The sequence below is a fragment of the Aegilops tauschii genome, chromosome 2 (assembly GCF_002575655.3).
Source record: "Aegilops tauschii subsp. strangulata cultivar AL8/78 chromosome 2, Aet v6.0, whole genome shotgun sequence".
Classification (NCBI taxonomy): Eukaryota; Viridiplantae; Streptophyta; class Magnoliopsida; order Poales; family Poaceae; genus Aegilops; species Aegilops tauschii.
The window spans coordinates 471992910-472017948 of record NC_053036.3 but is presented as its reverse complement, the minus strand read 5'-3'; the positions used below and the strand labels follow the sequence as shown (position 1 = coordinate 472017948).

General features: G+C 41.7%; 1 protein-coding gene across 1 annotated transcript; it reads left to right on the top strand.

Annotated features, from left to right (window-relative positions):
• Positions 1-812: 812 nt before the first annotated feature.
• LOC123493424 (BTB/POZ and MATH domain-containing protein 2-like) lies at positions 813-25039 on the top strand. Its single transcript, XM_073507245.1, has 3 exons — positions 813-1067; positions 24729-24916; positions 25012-25039. The coding sequence occupies exons 1-3, from the start codon at positions 813-815 to the stop codon at positions 25037-25039; spliced, it is 471 nt and encodes a 156-aa protein (XP_073363346.1).

Sequence of the window (25039 nt, the reverse complement as noted above, 5' to 3'; positions counted from 1 at the left end):
TAATTTTCATGGCCAAAATACTAAAATTGTCATGCTCTATAAACTAAAATTGCCACATGGCAACTTTAGTGTAACACTATGGCAACTACGGTGTAAACATCATGGCAACTTTTGGCCAATTTTTTTTCATTGAAACATATCAACATGGTATCTAGTTTTAAAGATCTCGTCGAGACGGATTTAATGGGGAAAACGAATTTTTAATTGAATTTTTTAATTAGGAGATTAAATATTTTTAAGCCGAAAACCAAAAAGATTCCCGCTAATGCCATCTGTTTTGATGTGGCAAAATGAATGGTACTGGAGGCATTTGGGCCATGTTGCTTCGTGCCACACGTGTGGGCGTTAACATTTGCGTTTTTTTCTCCTACACTAGTTGTGGATGAGTTTTTTTCAAATCAAATAATAACTCACGACGGGGGATTTCTGCTAGCAATTCTGGAGCCCTCGTCTCCGGCGCTAGCCCAAACCCTCATCACAAAGCTCTTGTAGCTTGGTGGCAGTGATTGAAGAATTTTATCAATGACACTATCATCAGGAAGATTAACTCCCAGTTGAATCAAGTGATTATTATACCCAGACAGTTTTAGTATATGCTCATTGACAGAACTATTCTCCTCCATTTTGCGGTTGTAGAACTTATTGGAGACTTCATATCTCTTCTTCCTGTCGGATCGCGCCGCCGCCCGCCTACCTTCTTCCACCTCTTGTCACTGTGCTCCATGCCCAAATCGCATCGGCCTTTTCCCCTCCTCAACCTCCCCCGTTGCCGGCGCCCTTATCCTTTCCCCACCCCCACAGAAACTCCCATGATGGCAGCCTCACAGAGGCCAACGGAAAGGAGGGCGTCGAGGTGCACCCCTGTGACGGCGCGGGCCACGCTCGTATTCGAGATCGCCGGGTACAGCCTGCATAAGGGCATGGGCATTGGCAAATTCATCTGGTCCACCACCGTCTCCGTTGGCGGGCACCAATGGTGCATCCTCTACTACCCAGACGGAGACACACACATCGAGAGCCAGGGCCACATCTCAGTCTACCTGGAGCTTCTGAGCAAGGGTGCTAAGGTAAGGGTGCTCTTTGACTTGATGTTGATCAACCACGTCAGTGGGCTGTCTGAAGGAAATATGCCCTAGAGGCAATAATAAAGTTATTATTTATTTGCTCATATCATGATAAATGTTTATTATTCATGCTAGAATTGTATTAACCGGAAACATAATACATGTGTGAATACATAGACAAACATAGTTTCACTAGTATGCCTCTACTTGACTAGCTCGTTAATCGAAGATGGTTGAGTTTCCTAGCCATGGACATGAGTTATTATTTGATTAGCGGGATCACATCATTAGGAGAATGATGTGATTGACTTGACCCATTCCGTTAGCTTAGCACTTGATCATTTAGTATGTTGCTATTGCTTTCTTCATGACTTATACATGTTCCTATGACTATGAGATTATGCAACTCCCGTTTTTACCGGAGGAACACTTTGTGTGCTACCAAACGTCACAACGTAACTGGGTGATTATAAAGGTGCTCTACAGTTGTCTCCGAAGGTACTTGTTGAGTTGGCATATTTCGAGATTAGGATTTGTCACTCCGATTGTCGGAGAGGTATCTCTGGGCCCTCTCGGTAATGCACATCACTATAAGCCTTGCAAGCAATGTGACTAATGAGTTAGTTGCAGGATGATGCATTACATAACGAGTAAAGAGACTTGCCGGTAACGAGATTGAACTAGGTATTGAGATACCGATGATCGAATCTCGGGCAAGTAACATACCGATGACAAAGGGAACAACGTATGTTGTTATGTGGTTTGACCGATAAAGATCATCGTAGAATATGTGGGAGCCAATATGTGCATCCAGGTTCCGCTATTGGTTATTGACCGGAGACGTGTCTCGGTCATTTCTACATAGTTCTCGAACCCGTAGGGTCCGCACGCTTAAAGTTCAGTGGCGATCGGTATTATGAGTTTTTGTGTTTTGATGTACCGAAGGTAGTTCCGAGTCCCGAATATGATCACGGACATGACGAGAAGTCTCAAAATGGTCGAGACGTAAAGATTGATATATTGGAAGACTATGTTCGGATACTGGAAAGGTTCCGGAAAGTTTTGGACATATACCGGAGTACCGGGGGGTTACCGGAACCGCCCGGGAAGTAATTGGGCGTCATGGGCCTAAGTGGGAGAAGAGGAGGGGCGGCTAGGGCAGCCGCGCGCCCCCTCCCCCTCTATTCCGAATGGGACAAGGAAGGGGGGGCGGCGCCTGATACATCTCCAACGTATCTATAATTTATGAAGTACTCGTGCTATTATATTATCCATCTTGGATGTTTAATGGGCTTTACTATGCACTTTTATATTATTTTTGGGACTAACCTATTAACCCAGAGCCCAGTGCCAGTTTCTGTTTTTTCCCTTGGATCAGTGTTTCGCAGAAAAGGAATATCAAACGGAGTCCAAACGGAATGAAACCTTTGGGAGAGTTATTTTTGGAACGGAAGCAATCCAGAAGACTTGGAGTGTACGTAAGGGAAGCAACGAGGAAAGCACGAGGTAGGGGGCGCACCCACCCCCCCTGGGCGCGCCCTCCACCCTCGTGGGCCCCTCGTGGCTCCCCTGACCTACTTCTTTCGCCTATATATATCCATATACCCTAAAACCATCGGGGAGCAGAATAGATCGGGAGTTCCACTGCCGCAAGCCTCTGTAGCCACCAAAAACCAATCGGGACCCTGTTCCGGCACCCTGCCGGAGGGGGGATCCCTCACCGGTGGCCATCATCATCATCCCGACGCTCTCCATGACGAGGAGGGAGTAGTTCACCCTCGGGGCTGAGGGTATGTACCAGTAGCTATGTGTTTGATCTCTCTCTCTCGTGTTCTTGGGGTGGTACGATTTTGATGTATCGCGAGCTTTGCTATTGTAGTTGGATCTTATGATGTTTCTCCCCCTCTACTCTCTTGTAATGGATTGAGTTTTCCCTTTGAAGTTATCTTATCGGATTTTCTTTAAGGATTTGAGAACACTTGATGTATGTCTTGCCGTGCTTATTTGTGGTGACAATGGGATATCACGTGATCCACTTGATGTATGTTTTGGTGATCAACTTGTGGGTTCCGCCCATGAACCTATGCATAGGGCTTGGCACACGTTTTCGTCTTGACTCTCCGGTAGAAACTTTGGAGCACTCTTTGAACTACTTTGTGTTGGTTGAATAGATGAATCTGACATTGTGTGATGCATATCGTATAATCATACCCACGGATACTTGAGGTGACATTGGAGTATCTAGGTGACATTAGGGTTTTGGTTGATTTGTGTCTTAAGGTGTTATTCTAGTACGAACTCTATGATAGATCGAACGGAAAGAATAGCTTCGTGTTATTTTACTACGGACTCTTGAATAGATCGATCAGAAAGGATAACTTTGAGGTGGTTTCGTACCCTACCATAATCTCTTCGTTTGTTCTCCGCTATTAGTGACTTTGGAGTGACTCTTTGTTGCATGTTGAGGGATAGTTATATGATCCAATTATGTTATTATTGTTGAGAGAACTTGCACTAGTGAAAGTATGAACCCTAGGCCTTGTTTCCTAGCATTGCAATATCGTTTGTGCTCACTTTTACCACTTTTACCTTACTGTTTTTATATTTTCAGATTACAAAAACCTATATCTACCATCCATATTGCACTTGTATCACCATCTTTTTGCCGAACTAGTGCATCTATACAATTTACCATTGTATTGGGTGTGTTGGGGACACAAGAGACTCTTTGTTATTTGGTTGCAGGGTTGTTTGACAGAGACCATCTTCATCCTACGCCTCCCACGGATTGATAAACCTTAGGTCATCCACTTGAGGGAAATTTGCTACTGTCCTACAAACCTCTGCACTTGGAGGCCCCACAACGTCTACAAGAAGAAGGTTGCGTAGTAGACATCAAGAAGTTTTTGGCGCCGTTGCCGGGGAGGCTAGGTAAGCGGCACTCACACCCCGTCAACTAAGCTCTTTTCTAGCGCCGTTGCTGGGGAGGTGAGTGCTTGAAGGTATATCTTTGGATCTTGCAATCGAATCTTTTAGTTTCTTGTTTTATCACTAGTTTAGTTTATAAAAGAAAACTAAAAAATGGAATTGAGTTTGCCTCATACGCTTCATCTTTTCAATATCTTTCGTGAGTATGATGGAAAGGAAAATTGTGCCAAATTGTTAGAAGAAGAATGCATTAAAATGTTTAACACTAAATCTTTGAATGATGAGCATGATTGCAATGTTGTTAGTATGAACTCCTTGAACACCCATGATGATAATGATATGCAAAGCCACAAGCTTGGGGATGCTATGTTTGATGAAGATGATATGTTTAGTCCCCCAAGTTTTGATGAGCAAATTTATTATGATGAAAGCATGCCTCCTATTTATGATGTTTATATTGATGAAAGTGGATTTGGAGAGGTCATGACTTTATTTAGTGATGAATCCACTATTTCGGAAGAGGTTCCAATTGATTATGATAATAATGTTGCTATTTATGATGATTATTGTGATGACATGTATGCTATTAAGAATAATGATAACCATGAAACTTGTCATCATGATTTTAGTTTTCAATTGGATTATGCTTCGCATGATAGTTATTTTGTTGAGTTTGCTCCCACTATTCCGAATGAGAAGAATTTTGCTTATGTGGAGAGTAATAAAATTTCTATGCTAGTAGATCATGAAAAGAATGCTTTAGGTGCTGGTTATATTGTTGAATTCATTCATGATGCTACTGAAAATTATTATGAGGGAGGAATATATGCTTGTAGGAATTGCAACAATATCAAGTTTCCTCTCTATGTGTTAAAAGTTTTGAAGTTATGCTTGTTTTGCCTTCCTATGCTAGTTGATTATTGTTCCCATAAATTGTTTGCTCACAAAATCCCTATGCATAGGAAGTGGGTTAGACTTAAATGTGCTAGTCATATTCTTCATGATGCTCTCTTTATGTTTCAATTCTTATGTCTTATGTGAGCATCATTGAAATCATCATGCCTAGCTAGGGGCGTTAAACGTTAGCGCTTGTTGGGAGGCAACCCAATTTTATTTTACTTTCTTGCTTTTTGGTTCTGTTTAGGAATAAATAATCCATCTAGCTTCTGTTTAAATGTGGTTTTGTGTTTTAATTAGTGTTTGTGCCAAGCAGAACCTTTGGGAAGACTTGGGTGATGTCTTTATGATCATGCTGTAAAAAACAGAAACTTTAGTGCTCACGAGATTAGCTAAAACTTTTTACTGGAGAGTGCTATTTAGTTGATTCTTTTTGCAGATGATTACTAGACAAATTATTCAGGTCCACCAATTTATTTTAGAATTTTTCGAGTTCCAGAAGTATACGTTTGATACAGATTACTACAGACTGTTCTGTTTTTGACAGATTCTGTTTTCTATGTGTTGTTTGCTTATTTTGATGAATCTATGAGTAGTATCGGAGGTATGAACCATAGAGAAGTTGGAATACAGTATATATTACACCAATATGAATTTATAATGAGGTCACAACAGTACCTAAGTGGTGATTTATTTTCTTATACTAACGGAGCTTACGAGTTTTCTGTTGAGTTTTGTGTTGTGAAGTTTTCAAGCTTTGGGTAAAGATTCGATGGACTATGGAATAAGTAGTGGCAAGAGCCTAAGCTTGGGGATGCCCAAGGCACCCCAAGATAATATTCAAGGACAACCAAGAGCCTAAGCTTGGGGATGCCCCGGATGGCATCCCCTCCTTCGTCTTCGTTCATCGGTAACTTTACTTGGAGCTATATTTTTATTCACCACATGATATGTGTTTTGCTTGGAGCGTCATTTTATTTTCTTTAGCTTTGCTTGCTGTATGAATAAAATACCAAGATCTGAAATTCTTAAATGAGAGAGGGTCTTCACATAGCTACATAATTATTTAACTACTCATTGATCTTCACTTATACCTTTTGGGAGTAGTTTGTGATTTACTCGTGTGCTTCAGTTATATCCTATGAGTAAATAGTTGAATGATTTGAATGTCATAAATCTGAAATTATATATGTTTCATATGCCTTTCCCATGGGGAGTAATGCCTTCACATATAAGAAGTAGAGGTGGTATTTTTGAAGGTTAGCAAACATTGTATTGGTCACTTGAACAATTCATGAAAGAATGTTGAAGGAAGAGAGATTTCACATATAAATATACTATCTTGGACATCTTCTATGATTGTGAGCCCCATTAATTGTTTTCAAACCTGAGCAAATTAGTTGAAGTTGGACAAGGAAGACAACATAATGAGTTATGCTTGGGTATATTTGTATAGAAGTTATATTGTTATGGATCCTCTAACATGTGGTGCTTGCTATTTAGAATCCTTTGCTAGCCAAAATATCTGTACTAAGCGGGAATACTGCTTGTGCATCCAAATTCCTTGAACCAAGTTTCTTCCATGAGTGTCCACCATATCTACCTATATGCGGTATTTATCTGCCATTCCAAGTAAATTTGCATGTGCCAAACTCTAAACCTTCAAATAATAATCTGTTTTGTATGCCCGAATCGCTCATGTAGGGACTAGGGGCTATCAGTATCTTCCATGCTAGGTGGGTTATTCTCACGATGAGTGGACTCCGCTCATCATTCACGAGAAAATGGCTGGTAACTGGGATGCCCAGTCCTATGATCAAAAGATCAAAAACAAAATCACAAATAATTTAAACAAAACTCCCCCAGGAATGTTGATAGTTGGACGGCACCCGCTGTTTCGGACAAGCCGTGGAGTGTGAATGTTGGTGGAGGGGGAGTAAAAACTTTACCTTTCTGCGTGGGAACCGCCTATGATGTATCTAGTATGGAAGATATTGGGAACTCTTGGTCGTTATGTTGACAATGAAAGCATACCTCTCAAAATTATTTTCATCTCTATTTTAGCTTCGAGCTCTGGCACCTCTGCAAATCCCTGCTTCCCTCTGCGAAGGGCCTATCTTTTACTTTTATGCAAGAGTCAATAGTATTCCTTCTCATTCCAAACTACTCTTTAGTTGGCAAGCATCATGTGATGGAAAAATCTAAGCATATATGGCCATTCAAATATATTTGAGCATGAATTATTATTGTTGGCAAACGGAATGAAACCTTCGGGAGAGTTATTTTTGGAATGGAAGCAATCCAGAAGACTTGGAGTGTACGTAAGAGAAGCAATGAGGAAGGCATGAGGCAGGGGGGCGCCCACCCCCCTGGGCGCGCCCTCCACCCTCGTGGGCCCCTCGTGGCTCCCCTGACCGACTTCTTTCGCCTATATATATCCATATACCCTAAAACCATCGGGGAGCAGAATAGATCGGGAGTTCCGCCGCCGCAAGCCTCTGTAGCCACCAAAAAAACCAACCAGGACCCTGTTCCGGCACCCTGCCGGAGGGGGGATCCCTCACCGGTGGCCATCTTCATCATCCCGACGCTCTGCATGACGAGGAGGGAGTAGTTCACCCTCGGGGCTGAGGGTATGTACCAGTAGCTATGTGTTTGATCTCTCTCTCTCTCTCTCTCGTGTTCTTGAGGTGGTACGATCTTGATGTATCGCGAGCTTTGCTATTGTAGTTGGATCTTATGATGTTTCTCCCCCTCTACTCTCTTGTAATGGATTGGTTTTTCCCTTTGAAGTTATCTTATCGGATTGAGTCTTTAAGGATTTGAGAACACTTGATGTATGTCTTGCCGTGCTTATCTGTGGTGACAATGGGATATCACGTGATCCACTTGATGTATGTTTTGGTGATCAACTTGCGGGTTCCGCCCATGAAACTATGCATAGGGGTTGGCACACGTTTTCGTCTTGTCTCTCCGGTAGAAACTTTGGGGCACTTTTTGAAGTACTTTGTGTTGGTTGAATAGATGAATTTGAGATTGTGTGATGCATATCGTATAATCATAACCACGGATACTTGAGGTGACATTGGAGTGTCTAGGTGACATTAGGGTTTTTGTTGATTTGTGTCTTAATGTGTTATTCTAGTACGAACTCTATGATAGATCGAACGGAAAGAATAGCTTCGTGTTATTTTACTACGGACTCTTGAATAGATCTATCAGAAAGGATAACTTTGAGGTGGTTTCGTACCCTACCATAATCTCTTCGTTTGTTCTCCGCTATTAGTGACTTTGGAGTGACTCTTTGTTGCATGTTGAGGGATAATTATATGATCCAATTATGTTATTATTGTTGAGAGAACTTGCACTAGTGAAAGTATGAACCCTAGGCCTTGTTTCCTAGCATTGCAATATCGTTTGTGCTCACTTTTACCACTTGTCACCTTGCTGTTTTTATATTTTCAGATTACAAAAACCAATATCTACCATCCATATTGCACTTGTATCACCATCTCTTCGCCGAACTAGTGCACCTATACAATTTACCATTGTATTGGGTGTGTTGGGGACACAAGAGACTCTTTGTTATTTGGTTGCAGGGTTGTTTGAGAGAGACCATCTTCATCCTACGCCTCCCATGGATTGATAAACCTTAGGTCATCCACTTGAGGGAAATTTCCTACTGTCCTACAAACCTCTGCACTTGGAGGCCCAACAACGTCTACAAGAAGAAGGTTGCGTAGTAGACATCAGCGCCCCCCCTTTTTCCTTCTCCTCCTCTCTCCCTTCCTTCCCTTCTCCTAATCCAACAAGGAAAGGAGGAGTCCTACTCCCGGTGGGAGTAGGACTCCCCCCTTGGCGCGCCCTCCTTGGCCGGCCGCCTCTCCCCCCTTGCTCCTTTATATACGGGGGCAGGGGCACCTCTAAACACACAAGTTGATCTGTTGATCTCTCCCAGCCGTGTGCGGTGCCCCCCTCCACCATATTCCACCTCGGTCATATCGTAGCGGTGCTTACGCGAAGCCCTGCGTCGGTAGCAACATCATCACCGTCATCACGCCGTCGTGCTGACGGAACTCTCTCATGAAGCTCTGCTGGATCGGAGCTCGCGGGACGTCATCGAGCTGAACGTGTGCTGAACTCGGAGGTGCCGTACGTTCGGTACTTGGATCGGTCGGATCGTGAAGACGTACGACTACATCAACCGCGTTGTGCTAACGCTTCCGCTTCCGGTCTACGAGGGTACGTTGACAACACTCTCCCCTCTCGTTGCTATGCATCACCATGATCTTGCGTGTGCGTAGGAAAACTTTTGAAATTACTACGTTCCCCAACAGTGGCATCCGAGCCTGGTTTTATGCGTAGATGTTATATGCACAAGTAGAACACAAGTGAGTTGTGGGCGATACAAGTCATACTGCTTACCACCATGTCATAATTTGGTTCGGCGGTATTGTTGGATGAAGCGGCCCGGACCGACATTACGCGTACGCTTACACGAGACTGGTTCTACCGACGTGCTTTGCACATAGTTGGCTGGCGGGTGTCAGTTTCTCCAACTTTAGTTGAACCGAGTGTGTTTACGCCCGGTCCTTGAGAAGGTTAAAACAACACTAACTTGACGAACTATCGTCGTGGTTTTGATGCGTAGGTAAGAACGGTTCTTGCTCAGCCCGTAGCAGCCACGTAAAACTTGCAACAACAAAGTAGAGGACGTCTAACTTGTTTTTGCAGGGCATGTTGTGATGTGATATGGTCAAGGCGTGATGCTATATTTTATTATATGAGATGATCATGTTTTGTAACCGAGTTACCGGCAACTGGCAGGAGCCATATGGTTGTCGCTTTATTGTATGCAATGAAATCGCCCTATAATTGCTTTACTTTATCACTAAACGGTAGCGATAGTCATAGAAGCAATAGTTGGCGAGACGACAATGATGCTACGATGGAGATCAAGGTGTCGCGCCGGTGACGATGGTGATCATGACGGTGCTTCAAAGATGGAGATCACAAGCACAAGATGATGATGGCCATATCATATCACTTATATTGATTGCGTGTGATGTTTATCCTTTATGCATCTTATTTTGCTTTGATTGACGGTAGCATTATAAGATGATCTCTCACTAAATTTCAAGATAAAAGTGTTCTCCCTGAGTATGCACCGTTGACAAAGTTCGTCGTGCCGAGACACCACGTGATGATCGGGTGTGATAAGCTCTGCGTTCATCTACAACGGGTGCAAGCCAGTTTTGCACACGCAGAATACTCGTGTTAAACTTGACGAGCCTAGCATATGCAGATATGGCCTCGGAACACTGAGACCGAAAGGTCGAGCGTGAATCATATAGTAGATATGATCAACATAGTGATGTTCACCATTGAAAACTACTCCATCTCACGTGATGATCGGACATGGTTTAGTTGATTTGGATCACGTGATCACTTAGATGATTAGAGGGATGTATATTGATACGTCTCCAACGTATCTATAATTTTTTATTGCTCCATGCTATATTATCTTCTGTTTTGGACATTATTGGGTTTATTATACACTTTTATATTATTTTTGGGACTAACTTACTAACCGGAGGCCCAGCCCAAAATTGTTGTTTTTTGCCTATTTCAGAGTTTCGCAGAAAAAGAATATCAAACGGAGTCCAAACGGAATGAAACCTTCGGGAACGTGATTTTCGAAACGAACGTGATCCAGAGGACTTGGACCCTACGTCAAGAAAGCTACCAGGAAGCCATGAGGTAGGGGGCGCTCCTACCCCCTAGGCGCGCCCTCCACCCTCGTGGGCCCCACGTTGCTCCACCGACGTACTCCTTCCTCCTATATATACCTACGTACCCCCAAACTACAAGATACGGAGCCAAAAACCTAATTCCACCACCGCAACCTTCTGTACCCATGAGATCCCATCTTCGGGCCTGTTCCGGAGCTCCGCCGGAGGGAGCATCGATCACGGAGGGCTTCTACATCAACACCATAGCCTCTCCGATGAAGTGTGAGTAGTTTACTTCAGACCTTCGGGTCCATAGTTATTAGCTAGATGGCTTCCTCTCTCTTTTTGGATCTCAATACAATGTTCTCCCCCTCTCTTGTGGAGATCTATTCAATGTAATCTTCTTTTGCGGTGTGTTTGTTGAGACCGATGAATTGTGGGTTTACGATCAAGTTTATCTATGAACAATATTTGAATCTTCTGAATTCTTTTATCTATGATTGTTTATCTTTGCAAGTCTTCGAATTATCAGTTTGGTTTGGCCTACTAGATTGATCTTTCTTGCAATGGGAGAAGTGCTTAGCTTTGGGTTCAATCTTGCGGTGTCCTTTCCCAGTGACAGTAGGGGCAGCAAGGCACGTATTGTATTGTTGCCATCGAGGATAACAAGATGGGGTTTATATCATATTGCATGAGTTTATCCCTCTACATCATGTCATCTTGCTTAAAGTGTTACTCTGTTCTTATGAACTTAATACTCTAGATGCATGCTGGATAGCGGTCGATGTGTGGAGTAATAGTAGTAGATGCAGGCAGGAGTCGGTCTACTTGTCTCGGACGAGATGCCTATATACATGATCATGCCTAGATATTCTCATAACTATGCTCAATTCTGTCAATTTCTCAACAGTAATTTGTTCACCCACCGTAAATACTTATGCTCTCGAGAGAAGCCACTACTGAAACCTATGGCCCCCGGGTCTATTTTTCATCATATTAATCTTCCAACACTTAGCTATTTCCGTTGCCTTTTATTTTACTTTGCATCTTTATCACAAAAATACCAAAAATATTATCTTATCATATCTATCAGATCTCACTCTCGTAAGTGACCGTGTAGGGATTGACAACCCCTTATCGCGTTGGTTGCGAGGATTTATTTGTTTGTGTAGGTGCGAGGGACTCGTGTGTAACCTCCTACTGGATTGATACCTTGGTTCTCAAAAACTGAGGGAAATACTTACGCTACTTTGCTGCATCACCCTTTCCTCTTCAAGGGAAAACCAACGTAGTGCTCAAGAGGTAGCAAGAAGGATTTCTAGCGCCGTTGCCGGGGAGGCTTACGCGAAGTCAATCAAGATTTGACTCCCGACAATGAGCCATTTCTGGCGCCGTTGCCAGGGAGGTCTACGCAAAAGTCAACATACCAAGTACCCATCACAAACCCTTATCTCCCGCATTACATTATTTGCCATTTGCCTCTCTTTTTCCTCTCCCCCACTTCACCCTTGCCGTTTTATTCACCCTCTCTTTTCCGTTCGCCTCTTTTTCGCTTGCTTCTTGTTTTGCTCGTGTGTTGGATTGCTTGCTTGTCACGATGGCTCAAGATAATACCAAATTATGTGACTTTACCAATACCAACAATAATGATTTCCTTACCACTCCGGTTGCTCCTCTTACCGGTACTGAATCTTGTGAAATCAATGCTGCTTTGTTGAATCTTGTTATGAAAGATCAATTCGCCGGCCTTCCTAGTGAAGATGCCGCTACTCATCTAAATAGCTTCGTTGATTTGTGTGATATGCAAAAGACGAAAGATGTTGACAATGATATTGTTAAATTGAAGCTATTTCCTTTTTCTCTTAGAGATTATGCTAAAGCTTGGCTTTCGTCTTTGCCTAAAAATAGTATTGATTCTTGGAATAAGTGCAAAGATGCTTTTATCTCTAAGTATTTTCCTCCCGCTAAGATTATCTCTCTTAGAAACGATATTATGAATTTTAAGCAACTTGACCATGAACATGTTGCACAAGCTTGGGAGAGGATGAAATTAATGATACATAATTGCCCCACGCATGGTTTGAATTTGTGGATGATTATACAAAAAATTTATGCTAGATTGAATTTTGCTTCTAGAAATCTTTTAGATTCGGCCGCGGGAGGCACTTTTATAGAAATCACTTTAGGAGAAGCTACTAAACTCCTAGATAATATTATGGTTAATTATTCTCAATGGCACACTGAAAGATCTACTAATAAAAAAGTGCATGTGATAGAAGAAATTAATGTTTTGAGTGGAAAGATGGATGAACTTATGCAATTATTTGCTACTAAGAGTGTTTCTTCTAATCCTAATGATATGCCTTTGTCTACTTTGATTGAGAATAATAATGAATCTATGGATGTGAATTTTGTTGGTAGGAATAATTTTGGTAACAACGCGTATAGAGGAAACTTTAATCCTAGGCCTTATCCTAGTAATTACTTTAATAATTATGGTAATTCCTACAACAATTCTTATGGAAACTTTAATAAGATTCCCTCTGAATTTGAGACTAGTGTTAAGGAATTTATGAATTCGCAAAAGAATTTCAATGCTTTGCTTGAAGAAAAATTGCTTAAAGTTGATGAATTGGCTAGGAACATTGATAGAATTTCTCTTGATGTTGATTCCTTGAAAGTTAGGTCTATTCCACCTAAGCATGATATTAATGAGTCTCTCAAATCCATGAGAATTTCCATTGATGAGTGCAAAGGAAGAACCGCTAGGATGCGTGCTAAGAAAGATTGCTTTATAAAAGCGTGTTCTTCTAATTTTTATGAAAACAAAGATGAATATCTAAAAGTTATTGATGTGTCCCCTATTAAATCTTTGTTTTGCAATATGAATCTTGATAATGATGGGACTGAATATGATCCACCTTTACCTAGAAGGCGTTCCAGAAATTCTGAGTTTTTAGATCTTGATGCTAAAATTGATAAAAGTGGGATTGAAGAGATCAAAACATTAGATATTAATGAACCCACTATTTTGGATTTCAAGGAATTTAATTATGATAGCTGCTCTTTGATAGATTGTATTTCCTTGTTGCAACCCGTGCTAAATTCTCCTCATGCTTATAGTCAAAATAAAGCCTTTACTAAACATATCATTGATGCTTTGATGCAATCTTATGAAGAAAAACTTGAGTTGGAAGTTTCTATCCCTAGAAACCTTTATGATGAGTGGGAACCTACTATTAAAATTAAGATTAAAGATCATGAATGCTATGCTTTGTGTGATTTGGGTGCTAGTGTTTCCACGATTCCAAAAACTTTGTGTAATTTGCTAGGTTTCCGTGATTTTGATGAGTGCTCTTTAAACTTGCACCTTGCGGATTCCACTATTAAGAAACCTATGGGAAGAATTAATGATGTTCTTATTTTTGCAAATAGGAACTATGTGCCCGTAGATTTTATCGTTCTTGACATAGATTGCAATCCTTCATGTCCTATTATTCTTGGTAGACCTTTCCTTAGAAATATTGGTGCAATCATTGATATGAAGGAAGGGAATATTAGATTCCAATTTCCATTAAAGAAAGGCATGGAACACTTCCCTAGGAAGAAAATAAAATTACCATATGAATCTATTATGAGAGCCACTTATGGATTGCCTACCAAAGATGGCAATACCTAGATCTATCCTTGCTATTATGCCTAGCTAGGGGCGTTAAACGATAGCGCTTGTTGGGAGGCAACCCAGTTTTATTTTTAGTTTTTTGCTTTTTGCTTCTGTTTAGGAATAAATATTTGTTCTAGCCTCTGGTTAGATGTGTTTTTATGTTTTAATTAGTGTTTGTGCCAAGTTAAACCTATAGGATCTTCTTGGATGATAGTTATTTGATCTTGCAGAAAATTCCAGAAACTTTCTGTTCACGAAAATAATTGTTAAAAATCACCAGAATGTGATAAAATATTGATTACAATTGCTGCTGATCAATAAACAAATTTTATAGGTCTTCCTATTTTGGCTGATGTTTTGGAGTTCCAGAATTTTGCGTTAGTTACAGATTACTACAGACTGTTCTGTTTTTGACAGATTCTGTTTTTCGTGTGTTGTTTGCTTATTTTGATGAATCTATGGCTAGTAAAATAGTTTATAAACCATATAGAAGTTGTAATACAGTAGGTTTAACACCAATATAAATAAATAATGAGTTCATTACAGTACCTTGAAGTGGTCTTTTGTTTTCTTTCGCTAACGGAGCTCACGAGATTTTCTGCTGAGTTTTGTGTTGTGAAGTTTTCAAGTTTTGGGTGAAAGATTTGATGGATTATGGAACAAGGAGTGGCAAAATCCTAAGCTTGGGGATGCCCATGGCACCCCCAAGATAATCTAAGGACACCTAAAATCCAAAGCTTGGGGATTCCCCGGAAGGCATCCCCTCTTTCGTCTACTTCCATCGGTAACATTAGTTGGAGCTATATTTTTATTCACCACATGATATGTGTTTTGCTTGGAGCGTCTTGTATGATTTGAGTCTTTTCTTTTTAGTTTACCACAATCATCTTTGCTGTACACACCTTTTGAGAGAGACACACATGGTTCAGAAATTATTAGAATACTCTATGTGCTTCACTTATATCTTTTGAGTTATATAGTTTTTGCTCTAGTACTTCACTTATATCTTTTAGAGCACGGTGGTAGATTTGTTTTATAGAAACTATTGATCTCTCATGCTTCACTTAGATTATTTTGAGAGTCTTAAATAGCATGGTAATTTGCTTAAAAATCCTAATATGCTAGGTATTCAAGATTAGTAAAAACTTTCTTATGAGTGCGTTGAATACTAAGAGAAGTTTGATGCTTGATGATTGTTTTGAGACATGGAGGTAGTAATATTAAAGTTGTGCTAGTTGAGTAGTTGTGAATTTGAGAAATACTTGTGTTGAAGTTTGCAAGTCCCGTAGCATGCACGTATGGTAAACGTTATGTAACAAATTTGAAACATGAGGTGTTCTTTGATTGTCCTCCTTATGAGTGGCGGTCAGGAACGAGCGATGGTCTTTTCCTACCAATCTATCCCCCTTGGAGCATGCGCGTAGTGCTTGGTTTTTGATGACTTGTAGATTTTTGCAATAAGTATGTGAGTTCTTTATGACTAATGTTGAGTCCATCGATTATACGCACTCTCACCTTTCCACCATTGCTAGCCTCTTCGGTACCATGCATTGCCCTTTCTCACATTGAGAGTTGGTGCAAACTTCGCCGGTGCATCCAAACCCCGTGATATGATACGCTCTTTCACACATAAACCTCCTTATATCTTCCTCAAAACAGCCACCATACCTACCTATTATGGCATTTCCATAGCCATTCCGAGATATATTGCCATGCAACTTTCCACCATTCCGTTTATCATGACACGTTCATCATTGTCATATTGCTTTGCATGATCATGTAGTTGACATAGTATTTGTGGCAAAGCCACCGTTCATAATTCTTTCATACATGTCACTCTTGGTTCATTGCATATCCCGGTACACCGCCGGAGGCATTCATATAGAGTCATACTTTGTTCTAGTATCGAGTTGTAATCATTGAGTTGTAAATAAATAGAAGTGTGATGATCATCATTTTCTAGAGCATTGTCCCAAGTGAGGAAAAAAAAGAGAAAGGCCAAAAAAAAGAGAAGGCCCAAAAAAATGAGAGAAAAAGAGAGAAGGGACAATGTTACTATCCTTTTACCACACTTGTGCTTCAAAGTAGCACCATGATCTTCATAATAGAGAGTCTCTTGTTTTGTCACCTTCATATACTAGTGGGAATTTTTCATTATAGAACCTGGCTTGTATATTCCAACAATGGGCCTCCTCAAGTGCCCTAAGTCTTCGTGAGCAAGCAAGTTGGATGCACACCCACTTAGTTTCTTTTGTTGAGCTTTCATACATTTATAGCTCTAGTGCATCCGTTGCATGGCAATCCCTACTCCTTGCATTAACATCAATCGATGGGCATCTCCATAGCTCATTGATTAGCCTCGTTGATGTGAGACTTTCTCCTTTTTTGTCTTCTCCACATAACCCCCATCATCATATTCTATTCCACCCATAGTGCTATATCCATCGCTCACGCTCATGTATTGTGTGAAAGTTGAAAAAGTTTGAGATTACTAAAGTATGAAACAATTGCTTGGCTTGTCATCGGGGTTGTGCATGATGAGAGCATTCTTGTGTGACGAAAATGGAGCATGACTAAACTATATGATTTGTAGGGATGAACTTTCTTTGGCCATGTTATTTTGAGAGGACATAATTGCTTAGTTAGTATTCTTGAAGTATTATTATTTTTATGTCAATATTGAACTTTTATCTTGAATCTTTCGGATCTGAATATTCATACCACAATTAAGAAGAATTACATTGAAATTATGCCAAGTAGCATTCCACATCAAAAATTCTGTTTTTATCATTTACCTACTCGAGGACGAGCAGGAATTAAGCTTGGGGATGCTTGATACGTCTCCAACGTATCTATAATTTTTGATTGCTCCATGCTATATTATCTTCTGTTTTGGACATTATTGGGCTTTATTATACACTTTTATATTATTTTTGGGACTAACCTATTAACCGGAGGCCCAGCCCAGAATTGATGTTTTTTGCCTATTTCAGAGTTTCGCAGAAAAAGAATATCAAACGGAGTCCAAACGGAATGAAACCTTCGGAACATGATTTTCGAAACGAACGTGATCCAGAGGACTTGGACCCTACGTCAAGAAAGCTACCAGGAAGCCACGAGGTAGGGGGCGTGCCTACCCCCCTGGGCGCGCCCTCCACCCTTGTGGGCCCCACGTTGCTCCACCGACGTACTCCTTCCTCCTATATATACCTACGTACCCCCAAACTACCAGATACGGAGCCAAAAATCTAATTCCACCGCCGCAACCTTCTGTACCCGTGAGATCCCATCTTGGGGCCTGTTCCGGAGCTCCGCCGGAGGGGGCATCGATCACGGAGGGCTTCTACATCAACACCATAGCCTCTCCGATGAAGTGTGATTAGTTTACCTCAGACCTTCGGGTCCATAGTTATTAGCTAGATGGCTTCCTCTCTCTTTTTGGATCTCAATACAATGTTCTCCCCCTCTCTTGTGGAGATCTATTCAATGTAATCTTCTTTTTTGGTGTGTTTGTTGAGACCGATGAATTGTGGGTTTATGATCAAGTTTATCTATGAACAATATTTGAATCTTCTGAATTCTTTTATCTATGATTGGTTATCTTTGCAAGTCTCTTCGAATTATCATTTTGGTTTGGCCTACTATATTGATCTTTCTTGCAATGGGAGAAGTGCTTAGCTTTGGGTTCAATCTTGCGGTGTCCTTTCCCAGTGACAGTAGGGGCAGCAAGGCACGTATTGTATTGTTGCCATCGAGGATAACAAGATGGGGTTTATATCATATTGCATGAGTTTATCCCTCTACATCATTTCATCTTGCTTAAAGCATTACTCTGTTCTTATGAACTTAATACTCTAGATGCATGCTGGATAGCGGTCGATGTGTGGAGTAATAGTAGTAGATGCAGGCAGGAGTCGGTCTACTTGTCTCGGACGTGATGCCTATATACATGATCATGCCTAGATATTCTCATAACTATGCTCAATTCTGTCAATTGCTCAACAGTAATTTGTTCATCCACCGTAAATACTTATGCTCTCGAGAGAAGCCACTAGTGAAACCTATGGCTCCCGGGTCTATTTTCCATCATATTAATCTTCCAACACTTAGCTATTTCCGTTGCCTTTTATTTTACTGTGCATCTTTATCACAAAAATACCAAAAATATTATCTTATCATATCTATCAGATCTCACTCTCGTAAGTGACCGTGTAGGGATTGACAACCCCTTATCGCGTTGGTTGCGAGGATTTATTTGTTTGTGTAGGTGCGAGGGACTCGTGTGTAGCCTCCCACTAGATTCATACTTTGGTTCTCAAAACTGAGGGAAATACTTACACTACTTTGCTGCATCACCCTTTCCTCTTCAAGGGAAAACCAACGCAGTGCTCAAGAGGTAGCATATATCTAAGTGGGAGTTCTTAAGTAATATGATTAATGAACTTAAATTTATCATGAACTTAGTACCTGATAGTATTTTGCTTGTCTATGTTGTTGTAGATAGATGGCCCATGCTGTTGTTCCGTTGAATTTTAATGCGTTCCTTGAGAAAGCAAAGTTGAGAGATGATGGTAGCAATTACACGGACTGGGTCCGTAACTTGAGGATTATCCTCATTGCTGCACAGAAGAATTACGTCCTAGAAGCACCGCTGGGTGCCAGGCCTGCTGCAGATGCAACTGACGACGTTAAGAACGTCTGGCAGAGCAAAGCTGATGACTACTCGATAGTTCAGTGTGCCATGCTTTATGGCTTAGAACCGGGACTTCAGTGACATTTTGAACGTCATGGAGCATATGAGATGTTCCAGGAGTTGAAGCTAATATTTCAAGCAAATGCCCGGATTGAGAGATATGAAGTCTCCAATAAGTTCTATAGCTGCAAGATGCAGGAGAATAGTTCTGTCAGTGAACATATACTCAAAATGTCTGGGTATAACAATCACTTGATTCAATTGGGAGTTAATCTTCCGGGTGATAGTGTCATTGATAGAATTCTTCAATCACTGCCACCAAGCTACAAGAGCTTCATGATGAACTATAATATGCAAGGGATGGATAACACAATTCCCAAGCTCTTCGCAATGCTAAAGGCTGCGGAGGTAGAAATCAAGAAGGAGCATCAAGGGTTGATGGTCAACAAGACCACCAATTTCAAGAAAAAGGGTAAACGGAAGAAGAAGGGAAACTTCAAGAAGAACGGCAAACAAGTTGTTCCTCAAGAGAAGAAACCCAAGTCTAGACCTAAGCCTGAGACTGAGTGCTTCTACTGCAAGCAGACTGGTCACTGGAAGCGGAACTGCCCCAAGTATTTGGCGGATAAGAAGGATGGCAAGGTGAACAAAGGTATATGTGATATACATGTTATTGATGTGTACCTTACTAGAGCTCGCAGTAGCACCTGGGTATTTGATACTGGTTCTGTTGCTAATATTTGCAACTCGAAACAGGGACTACGGATTAAGCGAAGACTGGCTAAGGACGAGGTGACGATGCGCGTGGGAAATGGTTCCAAAGTCGATGTGATCGCCGTCGGCACGCTACCTCTACATCTACCTTCGGAATTAGTTTTAGACCTAAATAATTGTTATTTGGTGCCAGCGTTGAGCATGAACATTATATCTGGATCTTGTTTAATGCGAGACGGTTATTCATTTAAATCTGAGAATAATGGTTGTTCTATTTATATGAGTAATATCTTTTATGGTCATGCACCCTTGAAGAGTGCTCTATTTTTGTTGAATCTCGATAGTAGTCATACACATATTCATAATGTTGAAGCCAAAAGATGCAGAGTTGATAATGATAGTGCAACTTATTTGTGGCACTGCCGTTTAGGTCATATTGGTGTAAAGCACATGAAGAAACTCCATGCAGATGGACTTTTGGAATCACTTGATTATGAATCATTTGATACTTGCGAACCATGCCTCATGGGCAAGATGACTAAAACTCCGTTCTACGGAACAATGCAGCGAGCTAATGACTTATTGGAAATAATACATACTGATGTATGCGGTCCGATGAGTGTTGAGGCACGCGGCGAGTATCGTTATTTCCTAACCTTCACAGATGATTTGAGCAGATATGAGTATATCTACTTAATGAAACACAAGTCTGAAACATTTGAAAAGTTCAAAGAATTTTAGAGTGAAGTGGGGAATCATCATAACAAGAAAATAAAGTTTCTACGATCTGATCGTGGAGGAGAATATTTGAGTTACGAGTTTGGTCTACATTTGAAACAATGCGGAATAGTTTCGCAACTCACGCCACCCGAAACACCACAACGTAATGGTGTGTCCGAACGTCGTAATCGTACTTTACTAGATATGGTGCGATCTAGATGTCTCTTACTGATTTACCGCTATCGTTTTGGGGTTATGCTTTAGAGACGGCTGCATTCACGTTAAATAGGGCACCATCGAAATCCGTTGAGACGACGCCTTATGAACTGTGGTATGGCAAGAAACCAAAGTTGTCGTTTCTTAAAGTTTGGGGCTGCGATGCTTATGTGAAAAAGCTTCAACCTGATAAGCTCGAACCAAAATCAGAGAAATGTGTCTTCATACGATACCCAAAGGAAACTGTTGGGTACACCTTCTATCACAGATCCGAAGGCAAGACATTCGTTGCTAAGAATGGATCCTTTCTAGAGAAGGAGTTTCTCTCGAAAGAAGTGAGTGGGAGGAAAGTAGAACTTGATGAGGTAACTATACCTGCTCCCTTATTGGAAAGTAGTTCATCACATAAATCTGTTTCTGTGACTCCTACACCAATTAGTGAGGAAGCTAATGATGATGATCATATAACTTCAGATCAAGTTACTACCGTACCTCGTAGGTCAACCAGAGTAAGATCCGCGACAGAGTGGTACGGTAATCCTATTCTTGAGGTCATGTTACTTGACCAAGGCGAGCCTACGAACTATGAAGAAGCAATGGTGAGCCCAGATTCCGCAAAATGGCTTGAGGCCATGAAATCTGAGATGAGATCCATGTATGAGAACAAAGTGTGGACTTTGGTTGACTTGCCCGATGATCGGCAAGCCATAGAGAATAAATGGATCTTCAAGAAGAAGACTGACGGTGACGGTAATGTTACTATCTACAAAGCTCAACTTGTTGCAAAAGGTTTCGACAAGTTCAAGGAGTTGACTACGATGAGACTTTCTCACCCGTAGCGATGCTTAAGTCTGTCCGAATCATGTTAGCAATTGCCGCATTTTATGATTATGAAATTTGGCAAATGGATGTCAAAACTGCATTCCTTAATGGATTTCTGGAAGGAGTTGTATATGATGCAACCGGAAGGTTTTGTCGATCCAAAGGGAGCTAACAAAGTGTGCAAGCTCCAGCGATCCATTTATGGACTGGTGCAAGCCTCTCGGAGTTGGAATAAACGTTTTGATAGTGTGATCAAAGCATATGGTTTTATACAGACTTTTGGAGAAGCCTGTATTTACAAGAAAGTGAGTGGGAGCTCTGTAGCATTTCTAATATTATATGTGGATGACATGTTACTGATTGGAAATGATATAGAATTTCTGGATAGCATAAAAGGATACTTGAATAAAAGTTTTTCAATGAAAGACGTCGGTGAAACTGCTTACATATTGGGCATCAAGATCTATAGAGATAGATCAAGACGCTTGATAGGACTTTCACAAAGCACATACCTTGACAAAGTTTTGAAAAAAGTTCAAAATGGATCAAGCAAAGAAAGGGTTCTTGCCTATGTTACAAGGTGTGAAGTTGAGTCAGACTCAATGCCCGACCACTGCAGAAGATAGAGAGAAAATGAAAGATGTGCCCTATGCTTCAGCCATAGGCTCTATCATGTATGCAATGTTGTGTACCAGACCTGATGTGTGCCTTGCTATTAGCTTAGCAGGGAGGTACCAAAGTCATCCAGGAGTGGATCACTGGACAGCGGTCAAGAACATCCTGAAATACCTGAAAAGGACTAAGGATATGTTTCTCGTTTATGGAGGTGACAAAGAGCTAGTCGTAAATGGTTACGTCGATTCAAGCTTTGACACTGATCCGGACGATTCTAAATCGCAAACCGGATACGTGTTTACATTGAACGGTGGAGCTGTCAGTTGGTGCAGTTCTAAACAAAGCTTCGTGGCGGGATTTACATGTGAAGCGGAGTACATAGCTGCTTCGGAAGCAGCAAATGAAGGAGTCTGGATGAAGGAGTTCATATCCAACCTAGGTGTCATACCTAGTGCATCGGGTCCAATGAAAATCTTTTGTGACAATACTTGTGCAATTGCCTTGGCAAAGGAATCCATATTACACAAGAGAACCAAGCACATCAAGAGACGCTTCAATTCCATCCAGGACCAAGTCCAGGTGGGAGACATAGAGATTTGCAAGATACATACGGATCTGAATGTTGCAGACCCGTTGACTAAGCCTCTTCCACGAGCAAAACATGATCAACACCAAAACTCCATGGGTGTTAGAATAATTACTGAGTAATCTAGATTATTGACTCTAGTGCAAGTGGGAGACTGAAGGAAATATGCCCTAGAGGCAATAATAAAGTTATTATTTATTTCCTCATATCATGATAAATGTTTATTATTCATGCTAGAATTGTATTAACCGGAAACATAATACATGTGTGAATACATAGACAAACATAGTGTCACTAGTATGCCTCTACTTGACTAGCTCGTTAATCGAAGATGGTTGAGTTTCCTAGCCATGGACATGAGTTATTATTTGATTAGCGGGATCACATCATTAGGAGAATGATGTGATTGACTTGACCCATTCCGTTAGCTTAGCACTTGATCATTTAGTATGTTGCTATTGCTTTCTTCATGACTTATACATGTTCCTATGGCTATGAGATTATGCAACTCCCATTTACCGGAGGAACACTTTGTGTGCTACCAAACGTCACAACGTAACTGGGTGATTATAAAGGTGCTCTACAGGTGTCTCCGAAGGTACTTGTTGAGTTGGCATATTTCGAGATTAGGATTTGTCACTCCGATTGTCGGAGAGGTATCTCTGGGCCCTCTCGGTAATGCACATCACTATAAGCCTTGCAAGCAATGTGACTAATGAGTTAGTTGCGGGATGATGCATTACATAACGAGTAAAGAGACTTGCCGGTAACGAGATTGAACTAGGTATTGAGATACCGATGATCGAATCTCGGGCAAGTAACATACCGATGACAAAGGGAACAACGTATGTTGTTATGTGGTTTGACCGATAAAGATCATCGTAGAATATGTGGGAGCCAATATGTGCATCCAGGTTCCGCTATTGGTTATTGACCGGAGACGTGTCTCGGTCATGTCTACATAGTTCTCGAACCCGTAGGGTCCGCACGCTTAAAGTTCGGTGGCGATCGGTATTATGAGTTTTTGTGTTTTGATGTACCGTAGGTAGTTCGGAGTCCCGTATATGATCACGGACATGACGAGAAGTCTCGGAATGGTCGAGACGTAAAGATCGATATATTGGACAAGTATGTTCGGACACCGGAAAGGTTCCGGAAGGTTTTGGACATATACCGGAGTACCGGGGGGTTACCGGAAACCCCCAGGAAGTTAATTGGGCCTCATGGGCCTTAGTGGGAGAAGAGGAGGGGCGGCCAGGGCAGCCGCGCGCCCCCTCACCCTCTAGTCCGAATTGGACAAGGAAGGGGGGCGGCGCCCCCCTTTTTTCCTTCTCCTCCTCTCTCCCTTCCTTCCCTTCTCCTACTCCAACAAGGAAAGGAGGAGTCCTACTCCCAGTGGGAGTAGGACTCCCCCCTTGGCACGCCCTCCTTGGCCGGCCGCCTCTCCCCCTTGCTCCTTTATATACGGGGGCAAGGGGCACCTCTAAACACACAAGTTGATCTGTTGATCTCTCCCAGCCGTGTACGGTGCCCCCCTCCACCATATTCCACTTCGGTCATATCGTAGCGGTGCTTAGGCGAAGCCCTGCATCGGTAGCAACATCATCACCGTCATCACGCCGTCGTGCTGACGGAACTCTCTCGTGAAGCTCAGCTGGAACGGAGCTCGCGGGGCGTCATCGAGCTGAACGTGTGCTGAACTCAGAGGTGCCGTACGTTTGGTACTTGGATCGGTCGGATCGTGAAGACGTACGACTACATCAACCGCGTTGTGCTAATGCTTCCGCTTTCGGTCTACGAGGGTACGTGGACAACACTCTCCCCTCTCGTTGCTATGCATCACCATGATCTTGCGTCTGCATAGGAATTTTTTTGAAATTACTACGTTCCCCAACACTGTCGTCATCGGTTTTCGCAGTCTTGAAATCCCTGGTAGTGTTCGGTCCACAACACCAGTGGGATTGGGACTAGTTATAGTTGTGGCGCTCCAAGTTTTAAGAAGAATAGTGAGCTGGAGGAGTCGCCTTATCTGCTGGATGACCGTGTTGTAATTGAGTGCGATCTAACTGTCATCAAGGAACCACTTGTTGAGACCACCGCAATAACAGTTGAGGTCCAGATGCCACCCTCAGACTTGGCAGAAAATTTCAGAAAATTGCTAGAGGCGGCCGAGGAAGCAGATATGACATTCGAGGTTGAAGGTGAGATTTTTCCTGCACATAAGATTGTGCTCGCAGCATGGTCTCCAGTCTTCAAGGCAGAGCTGTATGGACCGATGAGAGGCAAGTGTGGACAGAACATAACCGTCGAAGACATGGAGCCTACTGTTTTTAAGGCATTACTTCACTTTATCTACACAGATCTATTGCCTTCCATGGGCAAACTTGA

Bases quoted from the DNA above. Each gene is read 5' to 3' on its own strand.
- LOC123493424 (XM_073507245.1), top strand. From the start codon at position 813: ATGGCAGCCTCACAGAGGCCAACGGAAAGGAGGGCGTCGAGGTGCACC. The intron at 1,068-24,728 runs GTAAGGGTGCTC...ACTGTCATCAAG, and splicing joins TTCTGAGCAAGGGTGCTAAG to GAACCACTTGTTGAGACCAC. The intron at 24,917-25,011 runs GTATGGACCGAT...TTATCTACACAG, and splicing joins CCAGTCTTCAAGGCAGAGCT to ATCTATTGCCTTCCATGGGC.